Here is a 14,329-nt window from a genome sequence, read left to right as displayed (position 1 = left end):
ACGGTATTAGTTGGAATAATGATTAATTTTATACCATATTTTATAGAAGGTATAAATTTATTATTATTTTATACTATAAAAAGATAAAATGATCCAAAAAAATATCTTCTATTTTAATTTTTTTTAAACTCCAGGAAATAAATTATTTAGTGAGATAAACTAAATCTATATGGCCTTTATGGCCGACTGAGGGAGTAAAACATTTTGGTAGGTCCCTATTGAATTAACTGACAGCACCACTATCAAATCAAAGTGCTTTTCCCGCTGTTCCTTTTCATTCTTCCCATTGCTATCGCCGTTACTCACCAAATCCCATTTGACCCCTTTTTTCACGAGATCATTCTTTCTCCCTTTTTTTAACACAGTAATTCAAATATCTCGTTAAAATTATACTGCATTTTGAGATTATAAAATGGTACCCACCATGCATGACAAAAAACCTGCAAAACCCTCACTATTCCGTAAATTTAAGCTTCTTTTCATTTCAATGGCTTCCTTTTTCACACTAACAGTCTTTACCCTTATTCTTTTCTTCTCAATTTCCTCCGCCACTCACCATCACAAACGGAGTTCGTCGGATATAACGGCGCCGTCAATTGCGGTTGAGATCCGAGGAGCTTGTAAGGCATCGCGGGACCCACCAACATGTGAGTCCGTACTAACGGATTCCGTTAACTTGCCGTTAACGACGCCGTTAATTATTCAATCAGCTGTTAATGTGTCTTCGATGAATAATGATAAGGCGAAGGATATGGTGAAGGCCATTATTGATGCGAGTGCAGGGAATCAGAACCGTACGGACTCGGGGAAGGTGTGTTTGGAGGTGCTCGGGTACGCGGATTATCGGATCGGGTTGACGGGTCCGGCGTTGACACGTGGCGATATTAAGGATGCGCGTGCGTGGATGAGTGCTGTGATGGCGTACCAGTATGATTGCTGGTCTGGTTTGAAGTACGTTAACGGGACCTCACAGGTAAGAATGGCAAATGGGCGGGTTCCATAAATTTTGGGTGGGTCAAAATGGATTGAATTAATAAATTCAGATTATTGACTTATACAAAAATTATTTGGGCTGAGATGGGTTAGGTCATAGCCCATGCGCTAAATTTTTATAAAGTTTTAATTGCTTCCCTGTTCATTTTTACTTGTCCATTGTTGATTTTGAACAACTTTAAAAAATAATAAATGAAATGTATAAGTTATCATGATATCTATATTAATTGGTGCATATTTTTAAATGGATTTGAAAAATGATGGGTAAAACAGGAAAAAGGAAATTATCTTCTCTTAGATATGCTAAAAATGACAAGTAAAAGTGAAAATATATTTTTAAAATACTGAATAAGTAAAAGTGAATGGAGGGAGCAACTTAGTTGTTTCCATATGAATTGTTCAACTGTCAAATAAGACCTTTTTTTTTTTTAATTTAGTTAGGGCTACATATAATATATAAAACAAAAAAATTATTTTAAAAATATTTTGACAACCTTATGAGTCAATTTGGCCTAAAAATCAGCTCAATTTTAAATAATCTGAATTGGGCGGGTCAAAATAGGCTAAGTTAAGACCTGCCCAAACCTGAGCGGGTTCGGCAGGATCAAGGTTTTTTCGGCCAATTTTGACACCTCTACTCACAGGTATCTAAAGCGATGTCGTTTTTGAACTCCTTGATCGGGTATAGCAGCAATGCATTGGGGATGCTGGTGAATTACGATGTTTACGGGGAAAATACCAGGTCATGGACTGCACCCAAGACAGAACGAGACGGGTTCTGGGAAGGTTCGGGTTCCGGCGGGGCGGGAAGGGTGAAGGGTGGGGTGCCATCCAGGTTGAAACCGGATGTAACGGTGTGTAAGGAAGGAGGATGTGACTATAAGACAGTGCAGGAGGCAGTGAATGCGGCACCGGAGAACCAGCAGACACGGAAGTTTGTGATATGGATCAAATCCGGGTTGTATGAGGAGAAAGTTCGAGTCCCGTTGGAGAAGAAGAATGTCATATTTTTGGGTGATGGCATGGGCAAAACCGTTATTACGGGTTCGTTGAATGTTGGTATTATCGGCGTCACCACTTATGAGACTGCAACGGTTGGTAAGTGATTTATTGGATCATAATGCACTGCTGTAGTTAATTTTAGGGAAAAGGGTCAAAAATACCCCTCTACTTTCATAAATTGGCTACTTTACCCTCCGATTATAAGTTAGCCAAATCAACCCCTCCTGATTACAAGTTGGAGCCAAATATCCCCTATCGTTAGCAAAGTTTCAAAAATACCCTCATTTCTAACATATTCTCACATAAACAAGCTAATCATTGGAATTGGGTGACATGGGCCGCGCATGACATTTAACTTATTTATAGCATTTACATGACAATTTTTTAAAAAAACAATATGGAAAATTGATTTTTTTAAAACAATGCGAAAAAATGGCTTTTATTAAAAATCAAACTTTTTGATTTTATAAAACTTTTTTTTATATTCTCGAAAATTGGATTTTTTTAAAATGATTTTTTTTAATCTGAAAGCGTAAAGTATTTTTTTTTAAAGTGTCCTAATTTTATTTTTTTAAAATCTGGATTAATTTTAAAAAAAAACTGATTTTAAAAAAAAAAAAATCATTTTCAGATTTTTTAATAAAAAAATCCAATTTTTCAGATTTTTTTTTTTAAGAAGTGGGTTTTATAAAATAAAAAATATTTCAATTTTTTTATAAAAGCCATTTTTTTCAGAGATCGCGGTTTTCAAAAAAAAAAAAATTGATTTTTTCTGGAAAAAAAAGTTAAATTATTAAAAATATGAAACTTTTTTGATTTTATAAAACCCGTTTTTAAAAAAATATATTCTCGAAAATTGGATTTTTTCTGGAAAATGATTTTTTTAATCTGGAAAACTGTAAAGTCTTTTTTTTTTTTTTAATTGTGTCCTAAAAATCTTTTTTTTTTTTTAAATCTGGATTAATTTTTAAAAAAATCTGAAAAAACTGATTTAAAAAAAAATCATTTTCCAGATTTTTTAATAAAAAAATCCAATTTTTCAGTTTTTTTTTTAAGAAGCGGGTTTTATAAAATAAAAAATATTTCTGATTTTTTATAAAAGCCATTTTGAAACCGATTTGTTTTTAGAAAAATCAATTTTCCAGATTGTTTCTAAAAAGTTTGCCATTTAGTTGCACCACATATTTAAGGAAGATCAATTTTGTCATGTGGAAGACAAGTCACCTAATTCGAATGAGATGGTTTGCTTATAGAGGAATATGTTAGAAATGAGGTTGGTATTTTGAAACTTTAGGGCAGTAGGGGTATATTTGGGCCCAACTGTAATGTAGGAGGGGTTGATTTGGCCCCAACTTGTAACGGAGGGTAAAAGTAGCCAATTTATGAAAGTAGAGGGGTATTTTTGACCCTTTTCCCTTAATTTTAATTGAATTCCAACTTTAATACTATTTCTGTTTTAGTTTATGCGTCTTACTTTTTAATGCGATTTGTTTAAGAAAAAAAAGTCACGTTTTATATTTAGTAACTCCTTAAATGCAACATTGTGATTATCCGCCATATTTAAGCTTTTGCATTATTTCTTCCATAAGGCAAGATTTTGAATCTTTTTTCCGACATTAAACATATTTTTAGTCTATGACCACAAGATTTAGAAGTCTCATTTAGCTTAAACACATAAATTGAAACGGAAGGAGTACTTATGTTACATGGCTAAATTAATTATCGAAGTTTTAGTTTATTTAAGGAAGATCAATTTTGTTCGTCTGTGTTTATTTGGTTTAAAATCAAACTCTAATGCAATAGTTAGGACTAGTGGGACTCTATCCTTTTTAGCAACTTTCTCTTGTAGCACAATTGTATTAAAGTTGTCGATTATAAGAACTCCAATAAGTCTGTCCCCTCTAATTGTTTTGTTGAGTCTGCATTTAAAGCTCACCTGTTTAGAAACTGGTCTGTGAACTACTAATCAAACTATGGGCTTAGTTTTTCTTATGGTCTTAATTTTTTTGCTTTATTTTTGGTTAGTGTGAAAAGGAGAGATTTAGCCGTTGCTACATAGCAAACGCAAAGTTAGAATTTATAGTCAGTGTGTTCGGAATGAGTCTAATCTATATACATACAAGTATAATTTTTTTTGCATGTGTATTTATGGGTGGAGTCAAAAGAATGGTTTCAGTTGAGCCTATTGAACCCGCTTTGATCCTCCTCTGGATCATAGGGCTCTGCCAGAAGTGCAAAATCTTTGCATTTAGTGTAACTCTTTGGCTTAAGTCTCTATGTATTGTTCAAGCTGGTTGACGTTGGAATGAAGTAGTTGAAAGGAAAACTGAAGTGATGATAGAATCTGCAGATTTACCATTAACTGTTGAAGACATATATTTAGTTGATGAACTTTTGTTTTTTGAGTAGTTCTGATGTTAGTATTTCTAAAACAGGAGTTGTTGGTGATGGATTCATGGCCAGTGGTATCACCTTCCAAAACACAGCAGGTCCGGATGCCCACCAAGCTGTAGGGTTCCGATCCGACAGCGATCTCTCAGTTATAGAGAATTGTGAATTCATTGGCAATCAGGACACCCTTTACGCCCATGCTTTGCGCCAATACTACAAGTCCTGTCGTATCCAAGGCAATGTAGACTTCATTTTTGGGAACTCAGCTTCTTTCTTCCAAGAGTGTGACATCCTAATCGCACCTCGACAACTGCGGTCCGAAAAGGGAGAGACGAATGCTGTCACTGCTCATGGCAGGATGGACCCCGCACAGTCAACTGGTTTCGTCTTCCAAAATTGTTTGATCAATGGAACTGACAAATACGTGGACCTGTACAACAAAAAGCCCAAGGTGCACAAAAATTTTCTTGGAAGGCCATGGAAGGAGTATTCTCGGACTGTCTTTATAGAATGTACTTTGGAGACTCTTATTTCGGCTAATGGATGGTTGCCTTGGAGCGGTGATTTCGCGTTTAAGACTCTTTACTATGGAGAATATAAGAATACTGGTGCCGGAGCTAATACAGCCGGACGAGTGTCATGGAGTAGCCAAATCCCTGCTGAACATGTTAGCTCATACTCTGTACAAAATTTCATTCAAGGAGATCAGTGGATTTCTACCTCTTCTTGATTAACTTGTAGTAATGTTTAATGTACATCTAGTAAGTCAAGCTCAATATCCTCGAATGTGATTACAAAACGTCAACCTCTTGTACCATCGCGGGAAAAAATTTGAAATTTCGGATGTGAGATATATCTTGCCAAAAGTTTCACATCAACTAAGATGTGTCAATCGTGTTTCATGACATATGGTTCTTGCTCCATAGAGGACATGACCTTAGATAGAAGACTTTGGAGGACAAGGATTAGGGTAGAAGGGGAAAATTTTATAATGTGTCAATTGACATTAGTTGTGTGAGCATTTTTTAAGTAGACAAGAAATTCAAAATTTGTGAGCAAAAGTGTAAGATGTGGTCCACTTTTTTATCTCACAAAAAAAGCGCTCCATTAATAATGTCATTGTGTGAAGACATAGTAAAACTTTTCGGGTAGAAGGCTAGTAGTTATTAGAGTGTCGTCTCGGTTGTCCTCCCATAGACTCATACTAATAGTCGTAGTATTTCTCTTATAGTTTCTTGTCCTTTGATTACAGTTACTATATATTGTTTCTTGTAATTAGATTATCATATTATTCAGTTTTAGTTACTGTTCCTTTTTTTTTTTTCCAGAATGTTTTGTCTTGCTTCTATAGTTCTTTGTCATGAACTCATGGTTGCATCTTCCCGTTATTTCTTATTTCGATATGCTTTTATATGTTTTTTCTTGAGTTGATGGTTTACTGAAAATAATCTCTTTACCTCCAAAAATAGATAAGATTTGTGTAATTGTGTGCAAGTATGAAAGTAGCTCTTGCGGTTGTTATTTGCAGAGGGGGTTAGGTTATTACATTTTCAATGATCTATAGTTGAGGTTGTGTTTGATGAGCTACCACGGGTTATTGATGAATAAGTTGTTATCACATGTCTAGTCTTTCAAGTACTTGTACTAATAGACACGTGTCGTACTTATTACTATAAGAGTTGCATTTTTTTTTTTAAGTGGTTGAAGAGTTGCAAGTTTGGGAAAAAATAATGAGTTACCCCATTGACTATTAATGCACTGCGCTACCTGCAAAAATTTCAATTTGCTACTAAACTTTGCCTATTTAACATGTGGAGACCGGAGATTGGGACTTACTATTCCCCAATAGTTAAAAAAAGACGGAAAAGGCTCAAATATCCCATCGAACTATCGGAAATGACTCATTTATGCTATTCGTCAATAGTTTGGCTCATTTATGCCGTCGAACTATCGAAAATGACTCATTTATGCCACTCATCAATAGTTTGGGTCATTTATGCCCTCGTTGTTACCAAAATCACTCATCCATGCCATTTTTCATTAACGCCGGTTTTACAATACCAGATATGATACGTGATCTCCAATTAGATGGTTGTGGGTGGGTAGGGTGTATGGGTCGGATTTTTGGTTAATTTGAGATTTAAAATTGGGCTGATTTAATTAAACGATATAGACCTCTAATCGGAGGTCACGTTTGCGTTCTAATAAAAAATGGCATGGGTGAGTCATTTTGGTAACGACGATAACATAAATGTGCCAAGCTATTGATGAGTGGCATAAATGAGTCATTTCCGATAGTTCAATGGCATAAATGAGCCAAACTATTGATGAGTGGTATAAATGAGTCATTTTTGATAGTCGACGACATATTTGAGTCTTTTTGAAGAAAATAGGTGCTTGAGCCATCCCTAAAGTAACAATTTAATAATACTATATTCCTTTTAATTTACACCATTCAGGCTCAACAATGATCTGCAACCTAGATTTACTAAAGAGTAAAAATAAAAAAGAACTTGTTAACTAAGCAAGCGTTTGGCCACAGATTTCAAATATTTTTCACTCTATTTGAAATTTATGAGTTGGAGTTGAAGATAAAAATGTGTTTAGTTATACATTTTACAAAGGAGAAAAGAGAACTCGAAATTTATGAAGATGGAGTTGGAAAACAGATTTGGAGCACTTTTCCAAATTTGGAATCCAACTCCAATTTGGATTTGGAAATTTTATAACCAAACACTTATTTTGAAATAAAGTGAAAATTTATTCCAGAAAAAGTGAATAATTCTCATGACCAAATGGGTCCTAAATATGTTTTCCAACTCCATCTTCATAAACTTTGAGTTCTCTTTTCTCCTTTTCCACCAAGAAAATTAATATGGATTTAAAGTAGAAAATCAAATTAATTGTTATTATAGTAGAAAATCAGGACAAATCCCTACAGTAAGTACTATAAGTACCCCTCCATTTTTATATCAGAGATATAGAGTTCGAGCTCTGAGAATGGGACCGCCTTTGATAGAGAGCGTTTTATTTCTCAAAGTAAGACTTTCTAAACCAAAACTAGATTAATCGGGCCTCAAAACTAATATTGATTACGGGAAAAAAAAAAGTTAATGAGTTTCTCTTTTTTTCTTCAGGTTAAAGTGTGCATCGAGTGAACTGGATAATACTGCAGGAATGGCTTTGATAAATTGAGAAATTGACATAAATAGCCACCCACCAAAATAATAGCCCGCAAATATTTTTTTATTTATATTATTGCATATATATACATAAAAAATGCATTTTAATACAAAAAAAAATGTATAATTTTCTATATATTTGGCTAGCAAATGCAATTATTTTTGGCCGAACGGCCAAATATAAGCTGCCCTTGTAATTACGGGTAACAATATCACTTGTAAATTAAGGCTAAATAAGTCTATTCATAGTGACTAAACACTCTTGTGTTACAAAGTTATAGTCATTGATGTTTTTCTAATTTAAATGGTACAAAGAAAATAATTTTAATTATGGTCAACTGCATGGAAAGTTCATGCACATAATTCTTTATTTTAAAGAAAATCATATCTTGAGGTTTCAAAAGATGGAATCTTGATGGATTTGACTTTTGAGGGAAGAATTCAGAGAAGGTGAATTAATTTTACTTGTAGATCTTCCTATATACACCATTGGGATTTGGGGTGGTCCATAGCTGGTGTTGAATTTTCTTTAGATCTTTAAATGCAAAATCAGATTCCTAGAAGGTGATGGTAGAAAGGTATGGAAGTAGTTGATGGATTTGACCAAGTTTATTTTTGTATTTAAATAAGTGCTTATTTGAAAAAAAGTGAGGTGTTTTGCTTTTTGTAGATCTTCAGAAATATAACGATTTTAAGCCTAAAAAAAAATATTGGGACTTTTTGGGGTCTTTTAGCTGCTGTTGAATTTTTTTAAAGCTTGACATTAATGCACAAAAGTAAATTAATGTTCCTTTTGTATACTTTTTTGAAAAGTACTTTTTTTTTTTAAAGGTAGCTTTTTAAAATAAAGTATTTTGACTTACTTTGGTTAAGTAAATTATTGATGATGATTCATGTACATTTATTTGGTAGTAATGTTTCAAAAGTATTTTTGTGACTCTGCCTTTGGGTGAGACGCTTGACAAACGTCTTCCAGGTGCCTCCAGGGCTCTTATTTAGCAAGGCTCATGTTTCAAAAGTTCGACCGTTGTTTCAAGTGCGTCGATGATCAATGCATAAGATTCTTTCAATAATTTCTACACAAATCATTCGAATTAGTAGTATCGACTTTCAAAACTCTTTAACTAGCTTGTGACTAATCAGAAATCCTATTGATCTATCCAAATATATGCACAATTGGTGAAGAATGCAATTCAATTTCTAACTATAGTATCACATATTCTATGATTATGAACATCATGAATGTCAGTTTTATTTGAACATTTCTTTTGGACGCAATGTTGACCTTTTTGTGTTCATGGATGAAACCAAATCGTTTAGCCATTAAGTGTTCAAGAATTTAATTAACAAAGCCTACAAATTATCTTGCAGATACTCCTAGTTATCAACTTACTTCAATCTTTTCTTTCTTTATTTCTTTTGTTTTTGGAGTTGTAAGAAATTGACAAATAATATTCTCTTTTTCTTTTTAAAATTTCTTCGGCAGCACCCTTCGCCTTTTTGTTCGTAGTTCTTAGTTCTGCTTTTTCCCAAACGAAAAGGCCCAACAATATTCATGAACAAAAGGCCCAATTTGTGACCCAGGTGCCAACGAGTAAAATCACAAATAGTTACTTTCAATTCTTGTAATTGAAAAAATAATAATAATTATTATTATTATGGAATTTCAAATTTCACAAGTAAATTACAAAATATTATTATGGATTTTCACTTGTAATATTTGAAACTCGAATGTCAAATTTTCAATTATAGGGTGAAAAAAAGGCTAATAAACGCTATTTCTAGGCCCAACCCACTTTGTTCTGTTAATCAACCCACTTTTCTTTATGGAGTTTCATCTGCCGTTGTTTTGCTCTTTCTACCTTATTTTCAAAAGGGCAAAAAACATATATGTACATGGTAAGAGGGTATATTTATAGAACATGACGATATTTTTCAATTTACAAAATATATCAATAGACTTGTTACAAAATCTATACGAATTACGTAAAATTAAAAAGAAGGAAATAAAACACATAAATAATACAAAGGAAATCGTTTTGGAATTATTTTATACTTTTCTCTCTCCATTCAAAATTTAGAGATATACTATCGATTTTCTCCATACTTTTGCTTCCTTATTTCATCCACTTTTCTCTCCCATTCAAAATTAAGAGATATTGTTACCTAATTTTCTCCAACTTTTACTCAAAAAGTCCATTATAATCGGTAATTTTTATGGACAAAGTTCATACACCAAAAAAAACATATATGTATAATTTTTTGCAATATGTATAACTGTATAGATACTTATAATTTATATATGAAATATGTATAAAAATGTATGTGTATTTTGATTATTATAAAGTGCATATAAATTGTATAAAATCTAATCAAAGTATGTATAAAATTTGAGAAAAATATGTATAATAAACTTGTAATTGATACATGGCTTGATTCCATACAAAGTTCATACACTTAAAAATAAATATATATTAATTTTTGTATGCAATATGTATAAATGTATAAATTCGTTATAATTTCTACGTATGAAATATGTATAAAAGTTGCATGTATATTGTAATTATGATAAAGTACATATAAATTGTATAAAATCTAATCAAAGTATGTATAGATTATGAGAAAGTATATATGTATAATAAGTTTTCCGATTGATACAAACCAAATTCCATCCACATTTCATACAAATATCAGTTTTCAACATTTTTATGACCGGGATTGATATCGAATTTGTTCGCATTTCATACATTGTGCCGCATATATCTAAAAAATGGCATATAACCCTTACACATTTCATACATATTTTAGTTTTCAACATTTTTTAAAACTATAGTTTATATAATTTATCATTTTCAAAACACACAATGATCATATATATCTCAAAACGATACAAATCAATTTTTATATACAATTAATACACAAGTTAGTAATCAAAAATACTTTGTAATATTGGTTTGAAAATTTATACTAGGAGAGAAGATGGATTTTAGGTATGAAAATGGTGTCTATCATAAAGGGAGGGAGAGAGAGAGAGAGAGAGAGAAATATTTTTAAAAAGAAGAAGAAGTTGAATGGTAACTATCCTAGAATTTAGTCCACATTTTTCAATTTTCCCCTTAAAAAAGCTTAAAATCGTGGGTACCTCATTAAGCCCAAATCTGATATACTTTGTAATTCTGTTGGTATGTTTTGTAAATAAGGAAAAGTATCCTTATATTTTGTAATATAGAGTCTTAAATAGGTATTATTAGGTCATTTTGAAAACCCATTTTGTTATTTTTCTAATGACTAATAACAATATTTACTGTCTTAAAAATAAATTTTAACATTTACAAACTAATGGTATTTTAACATTTTTTACAGCCATTACTATTATTTTGTTTCAAATTTGACCGGAGATTTTTTTGGCGCGAATGTATTTTCTCCTAGTCAAACTTGTTCAACCGTATATTATTTGGGATCCTATTATTTGTACTAGGGGTGTACAAAGTAAACCGACAACCGCACCAAACCGATAAACCGAGTCAAACCGAGAAAAAAACCCGATTAGTGGTTTGGTTTGACTTGGTTTGGTGTTGAAAAAAAAACCCGACCATAATTGGTTTGGTTTGGTTTTAACTAAAAAAAAGTCAAACCGAACCAAACCAACCCGACATTACATGTATTCAATTTTTAAAATATTTTATACATAAAAATATTTATTTGTAAAGTAATTTATAAATATTTCTTAAATTTTTTTCGTAATTTTTTATCTATTATCATATTATTCAAGCTTGAACTTAGAATTTTGAATGTCAATAAGTTTTATATCCTATGGATGTTAGTAACTCAAATAAAGTCCAATTTAAAACCAACTCAACACTAATCCTAACAAAAGAAATTCAATTTACCACTAGAAATGACAATAATGTTGGATATCTATTCTTTAGTTTTGCATAATTGATTTAGAGAGTAAAAATACATAACTTAACTTTTTTTTTTTTTCTTTGTCATATAATTAATACTTATTTTAGCATGACTTAATATTTTTAGATTATGGTCATTTTCTTTTATGGCTTGTTAATTAGTAATATTTATTTTAACCGATTATATTAGCTTTTGTTGAATATTTTAATACAATGTCATCACTCTTCTCACATTTTGTGTTAATTTAAAAGAAACACCTTAATTATATAATTGTATCTTACTAGGACTAAAGAAATATTTAAAGTAAAAGTTATATGTTTTGTATCAAGACTATTCGAAAAAAAACCCGAAAAATCGTTTCAACAACCCGAGAAAACCCGAGGTTGAAAAAGATTTATTGGTTTGGTTTGGTGTATAAATTTTAAAACCTAGTCAATTGGTTTGATTTGGTGTTTAAAAAATCCGGGGTCCATGTACACCCCTAATTTGTACATAGCAATTTTAGAAATATCTTCCTTTCCAGTGACCAAAATAAAAATAAAATCCTAATTTCATCACTAATATGGATCGTATCAGCCTTATATTTATAAAAGATATAATTTCTTCTATACATCACAATATGATTATTTGTTTTAAAAAAATCATAACGAGGAGGGATATAAATCACTTTAACTATTATGCTCAAATAAACTTTTTATGTCCATGGTCAATTCTCACGTGTTTTTGGCGTAGAAAAAAAAAAGAATATACTAAAGAGGCGGCAATAATATAGTTGGCAATTAACTTTACGTAGAAAAAGGATAGGTAAGAGCCAACATATTGTATTTTTCCTTAACCCTTCAAGTTCGCCAAGCTCAATTAATTTTGGCTCACATCGAATAGATTCATTAAAAGGTTAAACACTTTGTACTAAAATGTTTTCAATTTTTATAGCTCGAACACAAAATAATCATCCCCGCTACACTCTTCAATGATAATTGAATTGGATTTTACTTGCTAACCTTTAGTTTATAGTCTTTAGCAGTATATTTTAAGCCAAGTTTGGCTCTACTTTTGGTCAAACAGGCCAATGGAACTTTATACGATGGCCTGGCCTCCATGCATTTCGTATAAATAATTTTTCAAATTTCAAGGGAGGCCATTATATGTGACTGTCACTTATTTTTACGTGTTTAATTTTTGATGGAACTCCTGTGGTAGTCTGGTAGACAATATTTTCCTCAATTAATTTGTTCGCCTCTAATGGGAGGGGATAATTAGGGCAGGGGCGGTTAGATATGAGTTCGACAGAATTGACCAGGCTTTGGGCTCAAATCAAACTATGTAAATTTATTAATTGTATGTGCAAAAATTAAATTCAAAATTCAGTTACTAGCATGTGAAATCACTGTCCTAAAATTTACACTCCATAAAATTAATATTCTGAATAAGAAACTTTAAATCAAGGGTTAAGTTACTATGGTTGGTAAAGTCTAAGAAATGCATATTATTTTAAGTTTTAGTTTGTAATAATTGAGTTAGTATTATAACAAAAATGTAAATGTGCATTTCTTCCATGTGGCATAAGCATTTATGCATCACCACTTTAAAATAGGTAGTCTAAAGTGAGGAGTGAGGACAGGGTACACTCATGTATAAACGTGCGCAAGCATTTATTTGTGTTATAGTGACATTTATTACACAAGATTTTTCTCTTGCATTATCAGCCATTTTGCTGAAGCTACTTCCCTATCAGATCATAGGCACTATTCAAATACTTCAACACTTATATAACCAAAACAAAGTAACAAATTATAAGATTGAAGAATCATATAGATAGTATGAAGAGACTTATCATATTGGTACTTAAGCAGATGTTAAGACTGCAATAGAAAATAAGGTTTTACTTTTATAAAAAAAAAATTGTGAATTTTATTCATCTTCGAAAAGATTACATTGCCCTGAGGGAATTGAAATACCAATTAAGGACATCCCTAATTTACAGTAAAAGATAGCAAAACTATCAGATTACACTTGAGATGAAGTAAATGCATTTGGTGAGAGGATGCTAAACTAGGCGTTTGGCCATGAAAACCAAATATTTTTCACTTTATTTGGTATTTTGAAGTTGGAGTTGTGTTTGGTTATAGTTTTTGCAAAGAATATTTAGTTGTTTGAATATATTGAAAGTGAAAAAAGTAGAAAAAAAAAGTGAAAAATAAGGTTTTGTTGTTTTCCAAATTCCAGAATTTTTATGGCCAAACACCATAAAGTGAAAAAATATTTCGGAAAAAAGTGAATAATTCTCATGGACGAACGGGTTAGGGGAAAAAAGTGAATAATTCTCATGCAATACTTGGTATGGAGCCTGTACAAAAGATCCTCCAAAAATTCTAATTGTACAGATGTACAGAGGTTTACTCAAGATGGTTCGAAGGTGATATTAGTCTTCTTTCTGTTGAAAATGCAAAAAGCTGGAAGGTTCCACCTATCCATAATTATTAAGCCTTTTACTTGAGGTGAAAGTTCAGCAAAATTATATTGAAATTATATCTCCGATGATCACTCAACTAAGGTTAGTTTTCTCAGAAAGTCACTCTTCTTAGTTTTATAACCCAAAAGTCACCGAACTATGATATTTCACCTACAAAGTCAACTAACCTATTTAAATGATTTTTTCATTAAATTTTGATGACAAAGCCAAATTTTAAAAGGTAACCATAAAAAGGTTCATATGATTTAGGGTCGGGTCAAGTGGTGCGGGTCGATAAAATGGGTATCTTTTTATTTTTTAAAATTTGGCTTTAAAAAAAATAAATCAATGTCATCAAAATTTAATGAAAAAATCATTTAAATAGGTTCGGTGACGACTTTGT

At 31.7% G+C, this 14,329-nt stretch overlaps 1 protein-coding gene across 1 annotated transcript; it reads left to right on the top strand.

The window, feature by feature from the left end:
- The first annotated feature begins 204 nt into the window (after positions 1–204).
- Positions 205–5,359, top strand: LOC132059313 (probable pectinesterase/pectinesterase inhibitor 51). The gene is made up of 3 exons (XM_059451893.1): positions 205–973; positions 1,638–2,091; positions 4,431–5,359. Exons 1-3 carry the CDS (start codon positions 413–415, stop codon positions 5,114–5,116), a joined length of 1,701 nt encoding a protein of 566 aa, XP_059307876.1. The 5' UTR covers positions 205–412; the 3' UTR covers positions 5,117–5,359.
- Positions 5,360–14,329: the final 8,970 nt, after the last annotated feature.

Source organism: Lycium ferocissimum, chromosome 6 (assembly GCF_029784015.1).
Source record: "Lycium ferocissimum isolate CSIRO_LF1 chromosome 6, AGI_CSIRO_Lferr_CH_V1, whole genome shotgun sequence".
In the NCBI taxonomy this organism is placed as follows: Eukaryota; Viridiplantae; Streptophyta; class Magnoliopsida; order Solanales; family Solanaceae; genus Lycium; species Lycium ferocissimum.
This window is presented reverse-complemented; position numbering and strand designations above follow the sequence as displayed.